Genomic DNA, 18,007 nt, shown 5'->3' on the forward strand with positions numbered 1-18,007 from the left:
TGAACTCAGATAATTTTTGAAAATAGAGTCTGTCTTTATTTGGTATAAATAAAAACTAAAATAGAGGGTCTAATCCCATGGATATAAATCGGCCAGCATGGGCACAGTGGGGCCCAATGTGTCAGGGTGACCCTGGGTGAGATTCTCTTTTAAGTAACTTTTCCTCTGGAGAGTAAAATGGGGCACTAAATAACTGCAAGAAACCACCGCAAAGCGACACAATATACAAATAAACAAAACAGCTCAAACACACTACAGACAAGTCAAGTTCAAACACATGCAAAACGATAACAGATATTAATTAACCACAAAGGCGAAGACAAGTAGAAGCAAAACAAGCAGACAAAAAAGACTGAAAGGGAATTATAACAATAAACTGAGAAAGGGAATGACTATAGAGGGACACAGAACAACCCAGGAAAATGTTCCTGGTCGACAGAGACACAAACAATCAAGAGACACACAATGAACCTTAGTAAAAATGTTTTATGTCTACTTTACACTAATATACATCACTCACTCGCGTATATAATCCTGGTTTAATAGCAACCTACACTCTGTTTCTAAACCGTCTGTGAGAAGCGACATACTTATCGACATTGGGAAGCCTGATAAAACATTTTTGTAGTTTATTAACCTGTAAACCAAAGAAGCAATGACTGAGAGAGTGCGACAAACTGTTTTGATGTATAGACACTGTCAGTAAACTGTGCACATGAATAAAGCATTAGAAACCGCGTCCACACAGTTACATTAACATGTGAAGAGAAACCTCTGCCACCTAGAGGGCAAATTAAAGCCAGCACAATGAGCAGGCCGCTATAATTAGCTGATGTCACTGAATATGTTATTACAGAATGACATACATACCATGTAAGATGTCAACAAGGGAATATTGATATGTCGCACAATGTAAAACTTTCACCTCCACAGTCTGCTGTAAATAAAGGAAAACAGACAGTGGATGGCCGGGGACAACATCCTCTCAGAGTTGGACTACACGTCATCAGTGTGCGACTTAGCGTGCAGGACTGTGAAGGACGCCGACGAGAAGCTTGGGATGAAATAAGTGAAATACAAAGGTTGGTTTAATGTAAATGTCGCACTGGATTACATCGTCAACTGCTCATGAGATAAACAGACAATTTGATGATTAAATCAGAAAACAAAAGGCGGGTTATTTAGCCGAGTTATCCTCACTCGGTAGATCCAGGCTACGCTAGCTGTAGCTCACGTTAGCTGTGCCATTAGGTGACTGTGGGGTTGTGTTGTGTTACTTCATGTGTTGTGCCTGAGCACAGCGGAGGCGGCAGTGTGGCATGGGAATGCTGTTTCGTTTGAAAAGAGAAATGTGTAGACGGTTGTGAACCTCAGATGATGACTGCCTCCCTCCTCTCCTCCGCTCTGACAGCAGGACGTTGTGATGGCGGTGTCGTGTCTCACTCGAGCCCTGCGCCTCCTGACTGTCTCCCAGCCCGCTCTGCTCCCCTCACAGGTAATTGACACTACCTCGTCAGTCCCACCAGAGACCTGTGTCGTCACAGCCACCGACCACCCCTTGTGTCTTTTCGTGTGTCGACAGGCGGCTGCGCAGTCTCAGCTGGGAGCTCTGGTGCCCACCACAGTAGGCCAATGCAGAGGCTTCCTCACCACAGCCCCTCTGGAGCAGAACAAGACCTTCTGGAAGCAGAGGGAGAAGTACACCATCAGGCCAATAGGAATGAAAAAGACAGGAGGCCGAGATCACTCAGGTCCAGAATCAGGCACAATAGAATGAACGATGAACGATGATGTGCAGGTCAAGATTTGGCCATTGTTTGGTTTTCACGCATAAATTAAAGGCTTTGTTGAAAACAGACGTTTTGTCCTCAGAGTCTATGTCGTCAGGGCCTGATTGGCATTAGTGTAGAAGACCTGATCTGAAACTGCTCTTTATCTTGTTTTTTTCCACACAGTTTGACACAGTCTGTAGGCTGTCAGTGTAGAGCTGAACCGTACAGCTTTTGGTGTAGGCCTGTATCAGGTTGTGTACACTAGTTTTTAAAGTGTAAAAACTGAAAATGTCTTGTAGAATAAAGATTTCACAAAGCCTAAACAGGGTTTGATATAGAACTGAAACAATGATTTGATCGGTCGATTGACAGAGAATAACTGGCAACTATTTTAATAACTGATTAAGTGCTGTTTTTTTTGTTTGTTTGATTTTTTTTTTTAATGCCAAACATTTTCCAGAATTAATCCATACTTGTGGCTTTTCAGTTGTGAGAATTTGCTTCTTTGTGTTATTAAAAGAATGGAACATCTTTGAGTTGTAGACTGAAAACAAGCAATCTGGAGATTTTACCTTGGGCAATAAGAAATTACAATGGGGAATTTCTTCTGATGTTTTGTAGACCAGATGATGAGTCCATTAATCAAATAAAGACTTAGTTGAATAAATGAAAATATTAGGTGATCACCCTAAGAATAATTTTCCCTAACTCAGAAGTCAGCTGTGATACTTGTTCTGACCGCAGCTGAGCGGTGAGAGTCGCTCATCTCTTTCTTTTCTGACATACAGGAAGGATACGGACGCATGGCATCGGCGGTGGCCATAAACAAAGGTACCGCTGGGTAGACTTCCAGAGGCTGCGCTATGAACCAGGCACAGAGGCCCAGCCCTTTCAAGAGAAGGTTGTGGAAGTGCGGTACGACCCATGCAGGTAAGATCAGCTTTCATCACACGCGGGGCTCTTTATGACGTGCATGCTAACAATCAAGAACAGCTGGTTCTCATAATCTGGGTTGTCTGTACAGGTCTGCTGACATTGCCCTGGTAGCTGGAGGCAACCGTAAGAGATGGATCATTGCGACAGAGAACATGCAGGCTGGAGATGTCATCAAAACATCTGGAGTTATTGGACGCATGGCAGGTATGAGAGGCACTTCTAAAAGTGCCACGGAACGGTAAAGACTTGGTTGGTGTTGGATAATGTTGGTCTTTGTAACCTCTGTGTTTTAACACAATGTAATGTCCCTTTATTTCACTTTGCAGTCTTAGCCAATGAAGGTGATGCCTTCCCACTGGGGGCTCTTCCTGTGGGGACACTGGTGAACAACCTGGAGATAGAACCAGGGAAGGGATCAGAGTACATTCGTGCTGCAGGTCGGAGATTATTTTTCATGGCTTTGTACTTAATAAATTCTAATCTAATCAAATCTTCATGTGTTTGTGTGTACAGAGCTGCAGCTAATGAGGATTTTCAGGAATGATTAACCTGTCAACTTTTGTCATCAATGGTTTAGTCTGTGAAATGTGGTAAAATGGTGGAATGTCAATCATATGATTTCACAGAGTTAATTAATGGCATCTTCACATTGAATCACAATGTTTCGTCAGGGCAACAGTTCAAGATATTCAATCTACAATGATTTAAAGTAGAAGAAAAGCAGCAGATCTCACATTTGAGAAGCTGGAACCTGTAAATGTTTCACATTTTTACAAATTAGTGACACATTCGTCAAAATCGTTTTCCTGTAGATCAATAAGTCACCTTTGTTATTCAGTGTAACCCTGTTATGCATATGCAATACAATCCTTTGTGTGGCAAGGGATTATTTGTTATCCAAATGCCTTGTGCACTTGGAACAATGTAGCCACTGTTAAACACGGTTGTTTTCTAAACTGTTACATTGAATTGATTTTATTCTTTTTCATTTTTAGGCACAAGTGGTGTTTTACTCCGCAAAGTAAATGGAACCGCCATCGTTCAGCTTCCTTCAAAGCAGCAGGTTCAGGTGAGGTTGTCTGGATTAAGATTATTCTGGCTGTGTTAGAACCATAGCCTGCTCTGAACTTGATGTCGTCATCGTTCCCAGGTACTGGAGACCTGCATGGTAACAGTGGGACGTGTATCCAACATTGACCACAACAAAGAGATCATTGGCAAAGCTGGTCGCAATCGCTGGTTTGGCATTCGCCCCTCAAGCGGCTTGTGGCAGAGGAAGGGAGGCTGGGCAGGACGCAAGATTAAACCCTTGCCTTCGATGAAGAGTTACCTCAACCTGCCCTCAATCACAGCTAAATAACACAACAGGAGTCTGGGCCTGTTTGGGACTGGAGATTGTTGTCTGTTGCTTATAATCGCCTTGTAATATTATTTTGGGCTTTACAATGCTCTGAGAGAAAATCTAAATAAAGACAAACTGTTTGTACAGAAGATTAAAAATTTTATTAAACACAACTGCTTGTGAGAGCATGGAAAGAAACAAAACAATATAAAAATCCAAAACATATTTACATCTATAGTAAAACATGCAGAGTAACCCATATTTTTTTTTTAGTGGTAAATTTAAAAATACTGTCATGTCATTTAAAATAGGGTTTGTGCAAAGACACTGGGTGGCATCTCAAGTATCAGGAGCAATGAGATGGCATGTTGTAATCCTTGAACTACGTTAACACTGATGTTCGAGTTAATTTTTTGCAGTGTTAAATTATGGTGACAAAGTAGGCATGCCTGTTCATTGATCCAGCCTTGTGAAACACCCCCATGCTACCTCTAGATTTAGGGCAAAAAAAACAAAAAACAAACAAAAACAAAAACTCGAGGTCAAATACATTGAAATTCATTTGTCATTGTGCCCATTTAGTATTTAAAAGGGCAAACTCGCATGACAAATTCCCTCAAACAGTTCTGCCCTGGCAAACACTTCACAGCCCGAGTTTAGGGCGTAAGGGCTAGATGGTCTCCTGACTAAGAGAAGATAGTGAACCCTTCTAAAAGCAGGAGACAAGAAAACTTGGACTGTGTAGTCTCAGGCAGACAGGTATGGTGGCAGCTGCAATATAAGCTTTTCATCATCAAGTGGCAAAACAATGAGTAACAGACAGCCATGAGGGTTTTCAGACCGCAGAGGGCGCTTGAACCCATCAACATTAACACGACATCCTCATGAAAATGGGTCATTAAAAAAAAAACGCGGCCTTCTCGTGACTATAGGTAGTGGTTTACATTTCAAAATAACACCTCCAACACTTCACCTCAAAACCAAAGTGTGTCCCAATTTGAGTTAAAATGTGTATAAAACCACATGAAAGTGCATTACAAAGTGAGGGAAATGTATGACAAATAACATACCTAATAGTGTTTGCAATGTACAAGTCAACTTCATAGGTATGAGTTCTGTAAATATATTTGGTATTTATGTCAAGAAATAAAGGTAAGCTATTTGTGCTTTCAATTTAGTGGAAGGGGGAGGTTTGCGATTCACAATAGTACATCTTGTGTATGTTTATATACAATACTAAAAAAGCCAGCCTATCAAAGCTTGTAAGTCTTCACTTTATAAAAAGCAACAACAAACTCATACAGAAGGCCCTTTATCCAAAGGATTCCTCTTGCAAAAATTCCACATAACACTATTCAGGGAGTACCATCAAACATATAGCACACCTACACAGACACACATAGGCAGTGACTTGGACATCTGGCAAGACTCCATACTTTTCATCATATTTTAAAAGCTATTCAATACTTGCATTGCGCTTGACACTACCGTCAAAGCATGTTTCGAGTCAAACCAACTCATTCTTGTTCAAAATTTCCTCATAACACAATACTGAACGACCAACCTATCAGTATGTTTTAGGTTGGGTACTACTTGCATGTCCAGCCACAGTGAAGCTGTATTAAAGGACACAATGGTAACTGCTTGGTTAGGATGTGCACGTCTTGTAAATGCTTAATGTGTTTACATTTGGCCAAATGTGGAGCCCTGATCTGTAAGTTTTATCTTTTCTTTTTTTTAAAATCAAAATTAACTCAGTAATCTTAATACTGATCTCCACAGGGACCACAAATACATTATATGTATATTAGTAGAACATAGTATGAAGTCTGGCCAAGCCAAGAGCTCTGGTGGTTAGACTGTAAAACAAACTTAAATTTGGCACATCACTGCACATCTGGAGCAATCCAGTATTTGCTAAGTTATTGCAGGTCAGTGAGACGTCACATCTATCTGAATATGGGGAGGCCGCGTTTACCAAATAAATGCTGTTATAACCTGAAATTACTCCAAGAAGGCCCCATTACAACACAGGTGGACCTGCAACTGGGAAACTGAAAAACTATTGAGGACCTTGAAACAATAAAGACAGTTCACACGGTCACAACTAAATTTGGCATTAAGCTGCTGGGAGTTTGAAACATATTGTTTTGTGTGTCACGTTACCCTGCTTCTAAGTGGATGTTAACTGTACAGTCCAAATGTACACCAGCATTAATACAAAATCTTCAGCACTTACATCAATTAACTGATTTGATGAACTGCTCACATGTTACAAATGAGTCATAGCTACATTCATTATAGCTACCTTCAAAAATACCTTACTTGACTTGTTTCTTTCGATTTGCTTTCGGTACACTTAAAAGCAACGAGGCAAAAAGAACTTTATGTTCCTTTCTATAAAAATTTACTTTTTTGAGAAAGTAAAGGGACGAGTAAGAAAACTGAGCACTGAGTTAGAAGAGAAGGATTCCATCTAGATTCACAGCAATATTCCAACTTTCAACAACAAACACAAACACTGTCTCAATCTCACACACGCCACTGCACATCACCACCACACTCCTCCATTGTCTATAGAGTAACAATAAATGTAGGATTTCACAGAAATAATAAAATGTTAACAAAAACAAAGTGCAAACACAGCTGCCATTATCGAAATGTGGCAAATTGTCAAAAACCTCAAAATACCTCCGAGGCGGTAGCACAAATCTTACAAAATAGTACTTGTTCTTTCTGTAGTGTGTAAAAAAAACAACAACAACACCCAACAACATCAAAAACATCAAATTGACAACATGAAGTTTGTGTATTGAACACGGTTGCGAGTCAGTAAGATTTCCACAGGAAAACTATTACTGCCGGGGGCCTGTTGGCTTTTCCTCTAATTCTCTGTAGCCTCTCGGTGAGACAAGTGCAGCGGAGAGTCTGGTGGTGGTCGAGTTGATGGTGGCCGGTGTCACACAGGCTTAGTGTAACCAAAGATCCCCACCGGGAAGTGCTTGACATGTGTTGGCCACTGGGCAGCAAGCTGGAAAAACTTCACATCATTCCACTCCACTCCATCAATAGTGACTGAGGACAGAAAAAGGGTCGTAGTTAAATGCATGAATCGATGACTGCCACAATTAACATGCGAACTCCAGCTTGAGAATGTGCACTGACAGCTGTGTAAGAGGAGCTCATTCATTATTTATATGTCTGTTACTATGCAATACTGTGGGTGAGTCATGGCATCAGCACCAGGTGGCAGTGCAGCGTCAGCCGTGGGGTCGTATCGCCTTACCTCTCAGCATCGTGTGCTGGTGCTTCGCTGTGCAGATCAACCTGCTGATACCATCAATCACTTGGCTCTTAGAGTCCAGCTCTTTCTCCTTGGGCTTCTTGCTGAGAAAAATCACTGCAAAGGGAGGTGGAGAGTGACAGTGAGTCATTTCCTTCACACTTAAAGGGGAACTCCACTGATGTTCCACAACAAAGTCTGTTTACTGATCTTGGGAAGTACTGCGACATATGTGTTAAAAAAAGAAAAGGTGGATACAGCCTTTTGTGGTTCCAGAGGGAGTGGTGTGAAGTCTGATTAATGGCCTTGTGTTGTTACTTGAATCAGTGTTGATTGTGTCTGAAGACGACACGTTTGAAATAGGAAAAATATCTGGGGGAGTGGGGTTAGTGAATTTACCTGATCCTCATCTCTGATTGAGGCTAATAGCTCTAGGCTACTAGCATGATAAACCCAACTCGCCAACTGAACTGTCAGCTACCAAGTTGCATTGTGGGAACCAGGTTTTGACAGAAGAAGAATATGTGGAGTAAATAACTGGATATCTTTGGTTGTACTGCATCAATTTTGTTTTGAGTCCAACAGATGTTATAGGAGTGCAATGCTAAATTGGTGACATATTCTTTTAACCTTTCTCCATTATAAAGAAATCTCATTTTTCCAAACTCATCTCTCTGACTGTTTTAGTTACAAGGTTTTGTGGGCATTAAGGCTAAAATATCACAAATGTAATCCAGCTTAACATAAAAAATGTTCATGTTACACTTGCATGACAGCTAATTACTGGGTACAATGTTTTCACAAGTTTTTTTCCATTTGCATGTGTGAGTCAGATTTTCCCAGTTTACCTTTCTTGTTCTTCTCCTTGGTAACAACAGTCATAGCCATGCTGGGCGGAGGGGTGAGTTCCCCTCCACAGGGGAGACGGCTAACTTGCAGCGAACGGAAATTACTCTTCAGGGTGTTCTTCAGTCCCACGTCTCTCTTCTCCCCCTCTTTCTTCTTCTCTGGGCCTTGCCACGTCCAGTAATCCACCTGGAGCCCCATCACCTCATTGCCCGAACATGGAGAACTAACAAAAGGAAAATGCTAAATCAGAAACACTATGGAGAAACTTGTCTTTTTGTTCATCACCCAGAGGCTAAAACACAGCAGACAGGAGAAGCTAAAGTTAGAAAGAAAAATAGGATGTGTTTGTATTTGTTGATAAGTGATCTGAATCTTGTCGTACCCTGCTCCAGAGAGGGCGGTGGACACAGAGGGAGACTGTGGAGGAGTGCCACCAATCTCCTTCCCATACGGACCAGCCAATGGGGGCGTTGGGGAGGACAGGATGCTTGTGTTGCCCCCCATCGCATCATCTGAGTCCACTGTGAAGTGGGAGAAAAATAATCTCATGCACAAATCTTCAAAGTGAAACTAAACACTGTAAAAACATGTATTACTTTCCTGTGTGGAGATTCGACAACTGTTGTCATCATGTAACTGAAGTAAATATATGCAATAATATTGGGGCAACCAGAGTTTTTTTTCCTCACTGATCTGATTTTGTATCCAGTCAATCTAACACAAAAAACAACAGTAAAATGCTGAACATACAGACCTGTCAAAATGTCCCCAAACCTTTTAAAAATGCCCTTTCTTACCTGAGGTTGAGAGGCTTTGCTCCACAATTCCCACTTTCACAACCTGCAGCAATAATGAAAGGTTTCAATAAAAAACAAAAATAAACATAGAATGGACCAACAACTCTGACTGGCAATTTTGCATTGCAAAAACAAATTCTTACCCCAATAAATGGCACAAATTTCTGACAGGAGTCCTCATCAGGGCTGCGAAGAGAGAAGAAAGAGTCTGTGAGTGAGACCAGAGTGTGGGTTTGCAAACTTCAACACTCCAAACAGGTGCACATGAGCATTAAATGGTCCTGGAGGGAGGATGTCTGTGGCATGACCTGCACCATGTACCATCGCAGCGGAAATGGCACATAACTGGCTTGGGTGGAATGGGGTCATCTTAGGGTCACATTACAATGAGATGAATGAAAGGACTGCTCCTTACAACCAAAATAAGAAGGGGCTTTTTTTTTTTAATCAGCCAGTGTTGGGCTAAGAGAACTAATTCTATACATGGGGTTAAAAGTGATAGTTTGGGCCCAGCCATAGTAAACATATGACGTCTTAACACTGCTATTCTGAAGTGCTGAGCATGTCACCTAATCAACAATTACACGCCTATACAAAGATAGGAAAAAAGAAGGAGACTTGTCACGATCAAGTGAAGTTTAGCACATACACAGGCCACAAGAATAGATTCAAGAAAGCAACTAGCATTACCACCTTGCAGCTGTATGCATCCGCCAATCAGAGTAGTTTCACGTTACATCCTGTTTATCAAGAGTCATAAAACATAGACCATGTGTAAAACTTTGTCACAATTGCTGTGTGAATTCTTGAGTTATGGCTAAAAGCGCTTTTTGTGCGTTCACCGTGGCCTTGCCCTTTGACCACCAAAATCAAACCAGTTCATCCTTGAGTCCAAGTGAATATTTGTACTAAACTGGAAGAAATCCCTTCATGGCATTACTGAGACTGCAACTAACCAATCAGAATACAGCTACAAACTAACAAACCAATAAGAATACAGCTATAAATTAACCAATCAAAATAAGGCTACCAACCAACTAATCAGTGCACTGCTACATATTAAGCAGTCAGAGTAAGGCTACATACAGTCACTGTGACTGTCACCTTTGACCACCAAAATCGAATCAGTTGGTTCTTGATTCCAGGTGAATGTTTGTACCAGATTTTAAGAATTTCCTCATGGAGTTACTCAGATATTACATTCATGACAATGGTACAGACGTACTAACGGATGGATGGACGGACAACCTGAAAGCATGAAAGCAACCTGAAAGCATGTTTTTATGCCTCCACGCCGTCGTCGTCGGCGTGGAGGCATAAAAATGCACCAAACAACCCGGCAGGGAAAGAGCTGAGGACGTATTATCTTTTTGCAAATGTCCTCTAACTTGTGGCAACCAACACTGCAGCTCCTAACCTAGTCAGTGACTCTCTCAGAGTCTTTCATGAGCCTGCAAAACTGACTGCAACCACAGCAACCAACAGAGGATGAGGAAGACTGCTGGCTCTTGTTCCAGTGGCAGATACAGAACAGCGGTCTTACCGCCTTGGTCTTCAGTGCTGTATTATATCATTATATTTCAGTGATGTTCCTTTGTGTAAGGTAAAGATCTTGCATAGCAATACCACCACAGAAGAAAACACTGGTTGTTGATAAATGACTTACTTTGTGTGTCAAAATCCTTTTAAATTCTTAGTAACAATTTTCTAGTGGGTCATTCTAAATGACTTCTATTCATTTAACATTGATATTATGATGTCTCTGACATTGCTGAATGTATGAGCCATTCCACTTCAAATAGTTGGATTGTTTTATGTTTTAAAGGTTGTTAGGCAAATCTTCACAGCAACAACACAGAGGACAGTGTGAGAATCAAGGTCACACCAAACCAAAGACACAAGTCAGGACAGAGTGCAAAGTGAAGTTACAGTGAGTATCGAGTGTGGAAAGGGAAATGTTAGACACAGCAAAGAGGTCAAGCCAAATGGAGGAGAGAAAATAAGGAGGGCAAAACAAATTAAGAGTCGAATTAGATACCTGATGTAAAAATCAAAATACAAACTTCTTTTCCTTGAATGCAAATCAAAGGGGAAAGGGGGAAGAAGGAATGCAACAGTGTTAAAACTGCGGGTTGTATTTTGTACCTTCTGACCAGTAGGAAGCCACTGTTACAAAGAGGGGAAGGGTTTGGTCAAACCTCAAAAAGAAAACAAGCAAATGCACACAAATGCATTGGACTATCTGTTGAGAGCGTCTGTTTGTGAGTCGACCGGGTCGGTACTTTGTCAAAACAGGACTTCTCTGATCTGAAAATTGAACCCTGCTTTATCAAATTCAATAATCAACCATAAATGTTTTTATCCAACAGTGAATTTGAAATGGACCAGAACCTGCATCTGCTGGACCCGTTCATGTGTGAATAAAAAGATGCAACTCTACAGTGAAAACAACTTGTGTGTGTCTTTATGGATGTGTGTGTATGTGCCTGTAGATGCACACTTGCATGCATATGCATTTAAATATCTTCATGCAGTTTAGCTGATATTCACTCAAGGTGGTGAAGGTTCACTCAGTTGTAGTCATATTTGTTCTAGGACAGATTTTTAATAAGAGAAATTAAAGGCACATTAACATCAGTACACCATGTTAGAAATCATTCCAACAGAGACATGCATAGAGCACAAAAAGCACAAAGACATACATGCAAATAGACACAAACATATGCAGTACATGAGTTTGCTTGTAGCCAAATAATCAAAGTTACTTTACCTCTTTTGTTTGTAGGTGAGCATGGCTTCTGAGATGGGGAACTGATGAGACACGTTGGCACCGGCCAGATACTGAACGACTCGTCCTGCTACATCTATGTTATCTGCAGGGAGAAGACAGACCGTTAACAACATGCCTCTCCTGTGTCATGTCTGACTAACGAGCTGCAAGACAACTGATGCAAATGCTAATTTTCACATACAGCAGATCGCTAGAAGACTGTGCATTAATCATTTACATTTCACGGAATTAAGGAGACAAGTGTGCTGAGTGTAAAATACAGTAACACGTGGGTGAAGTCAGCCATACGACTTACAAGATAAATTGTGTGTCAAACAGAAGGCCTGTGGCCCACATGCAGCCTGGTGTACAATTTTGACAACTTGAAATGTGGAAACAGGCTCATTTTTAATGTCAATTTATTTTGACCTATTGCCTCTCTGTAGTTTAAACTAATTATCCTTGTACCACCTGCCATTTCTATCCAAACCCTGCTTTTTGTTACGCGGTGATAGTTAATGTCAAGGATATAAGAATTAATGTGGAATAAACGGAGGACCAAGCACTTTTTTTTTCTTGCAGCCCCTTCTGAGATGATTCAACATGGTGTGCAAGACTATCACTCTTGCACCTATGGGGAGTAAATCAAATAAATGAATGGGGTGGGGATGGGTGAAGAATATCAGACACGTTTGGGCAGAACAAGTGAGAATTGAAGAAATTGATGGGAGTAGAAGTTTAAACATGGATAAGTGTGTGAGCCAATAATTGTACGACTTACAAACTGCAAGTGGGTGTAAAATACATTCTAATCTAACAGAAAAAGAACTTCAATTCCACAAAATAGTCCTAAAATAACCAGATTAATTATGCAAATGTCTTCATTTCAGCTACTTAAATTAGTCCCAGAATTTATTCTTTTACTGGTATTGAATTTATGGGGTTTTTTTATGGCTAATGGGAAGCTTTACCAGTGAAACCAAAATAGACATGAGGAAAGTGAAACAATACAACTACATCTATTATTTCATGTTGATGTACATTTTTGAACAAGAAATGACAACCTTTGGGGTAAATATCTGAGTCACAGTTCTCACAATCTGATGGTGTTTTTAGGCAGCAGGGCAGAGGAGTAGGGTCATGATGTAAAGCTATTTGCTACACTAAAGCAGGCTGTAGCTGTCTTTTGCAATTGGAAGAAATCTTTTAGTCCCATCCATCAGCCCCTGACTCGCGCTCTGACCCCATTTCTTTCCCTTTCAAGTTGGTTGAACATTAGACACAGACTTGCTTTGCAGCCATACAGACGAATGCACCCTACCTGAGGTGGGCCGTTCTGTCCTGCAGAACAGCTCCCTCCACGCAGTGTCCATAAAGATGTTGTTGAACTTGCTGTCAAAGGAAGCCACATACTTTGCCAGGGGATGAGAACCTGTGCAGAGCAAATGTTCATGTATACAACAAAGCTGAAAATATGGAGTGTGTTAGGCTGGTATTTCCTATAAGGTTTGTACTAATCCTGGCTGACATACCTATGGGGATCACCAGGAAGCGTATGTAGCTGAGCCAGTCAGGCGTCTTGTTGGCCAGCTGCTCCACAAAGAACCTCAGGACGGTGCTGAGGTAACTCTGGTCTCCTGCCACTGCCACCTTCATCGTCGGTGGTGTCTGTGCATTGCAGTTACAGCTGCAAGGGTTAAAATTAGGAGAGATGGAATGAGTGACCAAGAGAAAGAGAGAGATCCAAATCATGAAAGATGTGGGTCAGAGAGGGTGTGTGGGAGAAATTATGAGTGTCTGAAAGAAAGATTTATATCTCACCAGGGCTGGGATAGGGTTAAAATCAGTCTTACCTTTTGTGAGAGCCAGACTATGTTGTATGTTATCATTTGTAATACTGGGGACTTGCAAGTATCCGCAAGTCTCCTCAAATTAAACCAAATATTGCAACAGCTTTAAGGAATTCATAGCTAAATGCTACAGGATTGGAGACGTTAAAGGCTATAATAGCAGAATGAGACCTTCATATATGTGGCTTTAAAATGTTCTGTTTATGCTCAGTGACAACATTTCAGGGAAAAACTCAGCAGCCAGCTAAAGCAGTGACAGCACTGAGCAAGCACGTTAACATCAGAAATGTGCATGGCTCTACATGACATGGCCCCAGCTGGAGTAAACAGGTTGACTTAGGAGCAGGTGTGGAAAGAGTTGAAAAGTTGCAGTTCAGATGGATTAAAGAGAAAACGGGTTTAACAGAAGCTGCGTAACAGACTGAGACAGCCTCGTCTCCCACTGACACGACTTCCTGAGGAGAAGGCAGCCGAGCAGATGGATCCAAGAAAGAGAAAAGAAGGCTGAACTTCAGCTTTTCATGAGAAAACAGACGCATTCTGATAGAATGGGTTCACAAACAGAGAGCACTTCAGCAGCGTGAGGGATGGCGTCCCAGAATTCTCTGGCAGCGAGCCACCACAAACATACATAGTTTGGGGAGGACTTCTCCAAAATAACAAGCAGCAAGATCACACTTTCTTGAATGACTTGTGTCATTCAACCAATGTGTGTGTGTGTGTGTGTATGTGTGTATGTATGTATCTATTCATGTATGTATGTATGTATGTATGTATGTATGTGACTCACAATCTCTGGATGCGAGTAACGATGGTGTTGAAGGCAGCCTGAACATCGGCAGCAGAGCAGGTGGACACAATGGGCTGGCCCTGTTCATGGAGCAACTCGGCTACATACTGCACAGAAACACACATGAAAGGGACACGATGAGTTAATGGACATACAAGAGGCAGCGTTGATTGGATTGGAAAGAAAGCAGGGAAAACATGCTACCAGGGTGCACAGAGTATACACCCTCTGAATAATATTTTTTTGTATTTTGGACTTCTTGCAGTAATGGCAGGAAATGCTTGTAGCATGGCTCGCAAGTAAGCCCTATCCTGCATGACCAAGTGTTTCTACTGTATATATGAAGAAATGAAGGTCAGGGAGTTTATGACTGATGTGTTATGTTTAGAAAAGCACACACCTGTCCTTGCCATTCCATGGTGTTGATGAGGATGATGCTCTCAGGTAGGCGTTCGTCGGAGATGAGGATCTGGTTCAGTTGGTCATACACAGACTTCCTGGGAACCTTTGAGACAAATGAGAAGCAGAGGGTCTGAGACTGACACAAGTCGGCACATTTCCACTAGACTAAAAACATCTGTGGAAACAGATCTGTAGCTTGATATTACATGTGTGTGTTGTCTACCTGTGCTATGAGTCGTGAGTCTGGGGAGCACTCGCTGTCCATGCTGCTGGTCCTGTCGCTCTGGGCCTTGGAGTTCTGTCTGTCTTTCATGGAGGTGCTGCGAGGACGCCTCTGCAGCTTGTTCTCCACTTTACTGAGGAGGAGACGTGTCAAGGTGTGTCAAATACATAACGGGACAGAGCAAGGAACCTCACATTAAGGAACCTAACAGACTTCCATGTACTCCTGTACATACATAATAATATAACACTAGTTTGTGTCTATGTTTCCAGATGTAGTGATGAGCAGTTTACCTGGGAGACATGTGGTTCTGGGACTCCGTCTTGCAGAGCTTGCCAACAGTGCTGGTCATCCGTTCAGTGTTGACATCCCAGTTGCTCACCTCCCCTGGCCCTGGCCCATTGTCATCAGGTTCTGGCTCCTGAGGCAAAAGTGGGGAGCAAAGATGAGCCAAATGGACTGTAAGAGGACGATGCTAGTCTATCATAACACAGACCCTGTCATGTCCATTCCATCTAGACCAGGTTTTTTTCTCAGGCTTCAGGTACATTCTGTATTCTTTCTGTGTTTCCGTGCATGTGGCATCCGCAGCCAGCATGTTAAGCACAAGAGTTGAAAGAGTCGAGGCAGGGAGGGAGCTGAGGTGTTGAGGCTGGAGATAATGATGTGACCCTGCAGCTCAGATATTCAGTTTGAACTGGGTTAGTGGAGCAGTGAGACGAGCCGGCTGCCCGCCGCTCAGAGGGGGAGCCGGGGTTAGATGAGCAAGGTTAGACCGACCCGACAGCACAGTGACAACAAATAACACAAACACCTCTCTTTCGATCCTCATCAGTCCAGATTTATCCAGCAAAGGGCTTGTTTGTCTGCTCTACTGATCCATAATGGATGACTGTGCTGTTTGGTCTGCTTGCCCTTGCATACTCCCTTACCTCTCTGCTCTTTCTCGGAAAACAACTAAGACTCATGGGAGGAAAGGGCACTCAAGTGGAGAGGCTGAGGGGTTGGAGACGAAAAATCCGACAAAGAAATGCTCAAGGGGGATTTAGTGAAAGAAAAAAAAACTACTGCTGTGCCAAAAACATACCCCAACAGTTGTGTCAGTGATGCTGTCATCTTGATACCGGGCCCCTTGCACTTTACATCTGTCCACGGTCAGAAAGTCTCCACTCTGCAGGGTAAAACACACACACACACACACACATACACACACACACACAAACAAACAAACAAACAAACAAACATTTTAACCATGGAGGTCACTTCTCTGGTAAATATAGATGACAAAATCACAACACTCCAAATGGGAGTGCTCCATCTGCTCCTGTCAAGATTGACCACTCTTAGGATCTTTAACTGAGCAATTTCACAGCGGTGCCGCCACAGTGACAGAGCTGGCGAGTATAAATATCTCTAAAAGCTTCTAAACGTTTCACTATAGCTGTGTACTCATACATAAACTCCAAAAGCAGAACTGACGCATTTGTGCTCTCAAATTTACGCGACTCAATGTGTTTAAGTGCATCTTGTAACATCTAGTTTAATTCATTTCAATATTAGATCAAAGACTTTCCATTATGCCTCAAAGACACGTTTATGAAGTTCAACTGGAGACATTTATTGAGTGAAATGGAGGGCTATAGCGGTCTGAAATGCTCCAGGCGGTTTTATTACGGGCTAAAATGGATTCCCAGATATTTATAAACAGCACTCTCTCTCTCTCGCCATCAGACTCAACATGTCTCTCTCTTTCTCTGCCCTTGCTGCTTCCAATGGGCCATAAATCTCTGAGTAGGAGTTCAGGGATTGCTACATCCAATCTTCTCACTGAGAATGGGAGCATAGTTGTGTCTATGGTAGTGGAGAGGTCATTCAGTGTCAGTCCCTATAAATACTGGAGGGCTATAGGGGTGAATAGGGTAAGGACCACAGGCCCCATCCTATTTAAATGGGTGGGAGCTGGTGGGCTACATAGCGCTCATGCTCAGAATATCTTGACTGAAGTATCATGGTCTTTGGGAATCCCTGAACCATAATAAGCACAGACGGCTGCCAGACACTTAAACACTGCCCAGAGGCAATTCCTTTACATAACACTGTTTACAAAGAGAGTCTCCCCTGCAATCAAGAAGCAGAACTTTACCGATACAGTGGGGCTGAAAGGCATCAGAGGGTTAACAGAGCGCCGGTGATCGACTTACAGGACATGACAGCTCTCTCTGCTGGCTTTTTTGGCTGTGTATGCTTCCAATTTCTGTCTGGGAGCTGGAGTGGGACATCCCTTCAAAAAATGGCCTGAAAACAGAAACAAAGATTTTAATTCAGGAAAACTAACAACTTGGAACAAACTTCTCACAGTTTTTTTCTTTATTATTTCCCCACAAATGTTATTTTCAAATTCACACTGAAACCATGTATACATTGTGAAAAGAAATTATCCAGTATCTAGAAATATTGGGCTGAAGAGGCTGAGTACAGACATACTTGAGTTTTGGCTTGGGCGTGCTCAGGACGCTCTCATTGTCCTCCATCTCTGGCCCGCTGTCACTCTGGTTGTACACCTCGAGACTGTCGTAGAGTAAGTCCAGATCCTCCTCCACCTCTTGGGTCTGGTCTACTGGGTCGGAGTCCAGGACCTGCCACACAGGATAGACACATCATCAACACATCAGTGCGCTGTAATCAGGGATTTGTAATTATGGCTATGGATTAAATAAGTGTAGGGAGTGACTGGTTCTGTGCATTAGCTAATCATTTTCACAGCTGGACTAATGGAGCTTAAAGAATAAAAAAAAAACATGGACGGCTGCAAAAGGAGAAAATTCATGCTATAAATACATCCCTGCCTTGGTCCTAAGCAGACCAATTAAAAGGTAAGTGAGTGCTAGAGGAGAGCTAAGGTGCTAAGCCTTGATCTGCCAGCTGCACAGTGGGGATGTATATCATAGGTTCTGCACACAGCCAGGCTTGTGGACTAATCAGGTGATTAATGC

General features: G+C 42.1%; 2 protein-coding genes across 4 annotated transcripts in view; one reads left to right on the forward strand and one right to left on the reverse strand.

The window, feature by feature from the left end:
• The first annotated feature begins 948 nt into the window (after positions 1 to 948).
• Positions 949 to 4,223, forward strand: mrpl2 (mitochondrial ribosomal protein L2). 2 transcript variants are annotated; one of them, XM_071481085.1, is made up of 8 exons: positions 949 to 1,082; positions 1,412 to 1,495; positions 1,583 to 1,751; positions 2,561 to 2,702; positions 2,797 to 2,912; positions 3,035 to 3,145; positions 3,704 to 3,777; positions 3,859 to 4,223. In XM_071481085.1, exons 2-8 carry the CDS (start codon positions 1,424 to 1,426, stop codon positions 4,066 to 4,068), a joined length of 894 nt encoding a protein of 297 aa, XP_071337186.1. In that variant the 5' UTR covers positions 949 to 1,082; positions 1,412 to 1,423; the 3' UTR covers positions 4,069 to 4,223. The 2 variants fall into 2 exon arrangements, with proteins under 2 accessions (XP_071337186.1, XP_071337187.1); XM_071481086.1 differs by having other exon boundaries at positions 1,017 to 1,082; positions 1,415 to 1,495.
• LOC139623121 (phosphofurin acidic cluster sorting protein 2) overlaps positions 4,197 to 18,007 on the reverse strand; it is a 49,009-nt gene continuing 35,198 nt past the window's right edge. The window contains exons 9-25 of one of the 2 annotated variants that reach the window (XM_071481069.1): positions 17,499 to 17,650; positions 17,216 to 17,309; positions 16,102 to 16,185; positions 15,308 to 15,435; positions 15,015 to 15,147; positions 14,790 to 14,894; positions 14,390 to 14,496; positions 13,282 to 13,436; positions 13,071 to 13,181; positions 11,750 to 11,852; positions 11,018 to 11,050; positions 9,123 to 9,165; positions 8,980 to 9,022; positions 8,565 to 8,703; positions 8,182 to 8,405; positions 7,337 to 7,450; positions 4,197 to 7,125 (exon numbers count right to left, since the gene is read on the reverse strand). In XM_071481069.1, the coding sequence (XP_071337170.1) occupies positions 7,010 to 7,125; positions 7,337 to 7,450; positions 8,182 to 8,405; positions 8,565 to 8,703; positions 8,980 to 9,022; positions 9,123 to 9,165; positions 11,018 to 11,050; positions 11,750 to 11,852; positions 13,071 to 13,181; positions 13,282 to 13,436; positions 14,390 to 14,496; positions 14,790 to 14,894; positions 15,015 to 15,147; positions 15,308 to 15,435; positions 16,102 to 16,185; positions 17,216 to 17,309; positions 17,499 to 17,650 (1,884 nt within the window). In that variant the 3' untranslated portion in view covers positions 4,197 to 7,009. The remainder of the gene's footprint in view (positions 7,126 to 7,336; positions 7,451 to 8,181; positions 8,406 to 8,564; positions 8,704 to 8,979; positions 9,023 to 9,122; positions 9,166 to 11,017; positions 11,051 to 11,749; positions 11,853 to 13,070; positions 13,182 to 13,281; positions 13,437 to 14,389; positions 14,497 to 14,789; positions 14,895 to 15,014; positions 15,148 to 15,307; positions 15,436 to 16,101; positions 16,186 to 17,215; positions 17,310 to 17,498; positions 17,651 to 18,007) is intronic. The other variant, XM_071481068.1, reaches the window with a different exon arrangement.

The sequence above is a fragment of the Trachinotus anak genome, unplaced genomic scaffold, assembly GCF_046630095.1.
Source record: "Trachinotus anak isolate AG129_WGS33_773 ecotype Australia unplaced genomic scaffold, CSIRO_AGI_Tana_v1 ptg000007l, whole genome shotgun sequence".
NCBI classification, from domain to species: domain Eukaryota; kingdom Metazoa; phylum Chordata; class Actinopteri; order Carangiformes; family Carangidae; genus Trachinotus; species Trachinotus anak.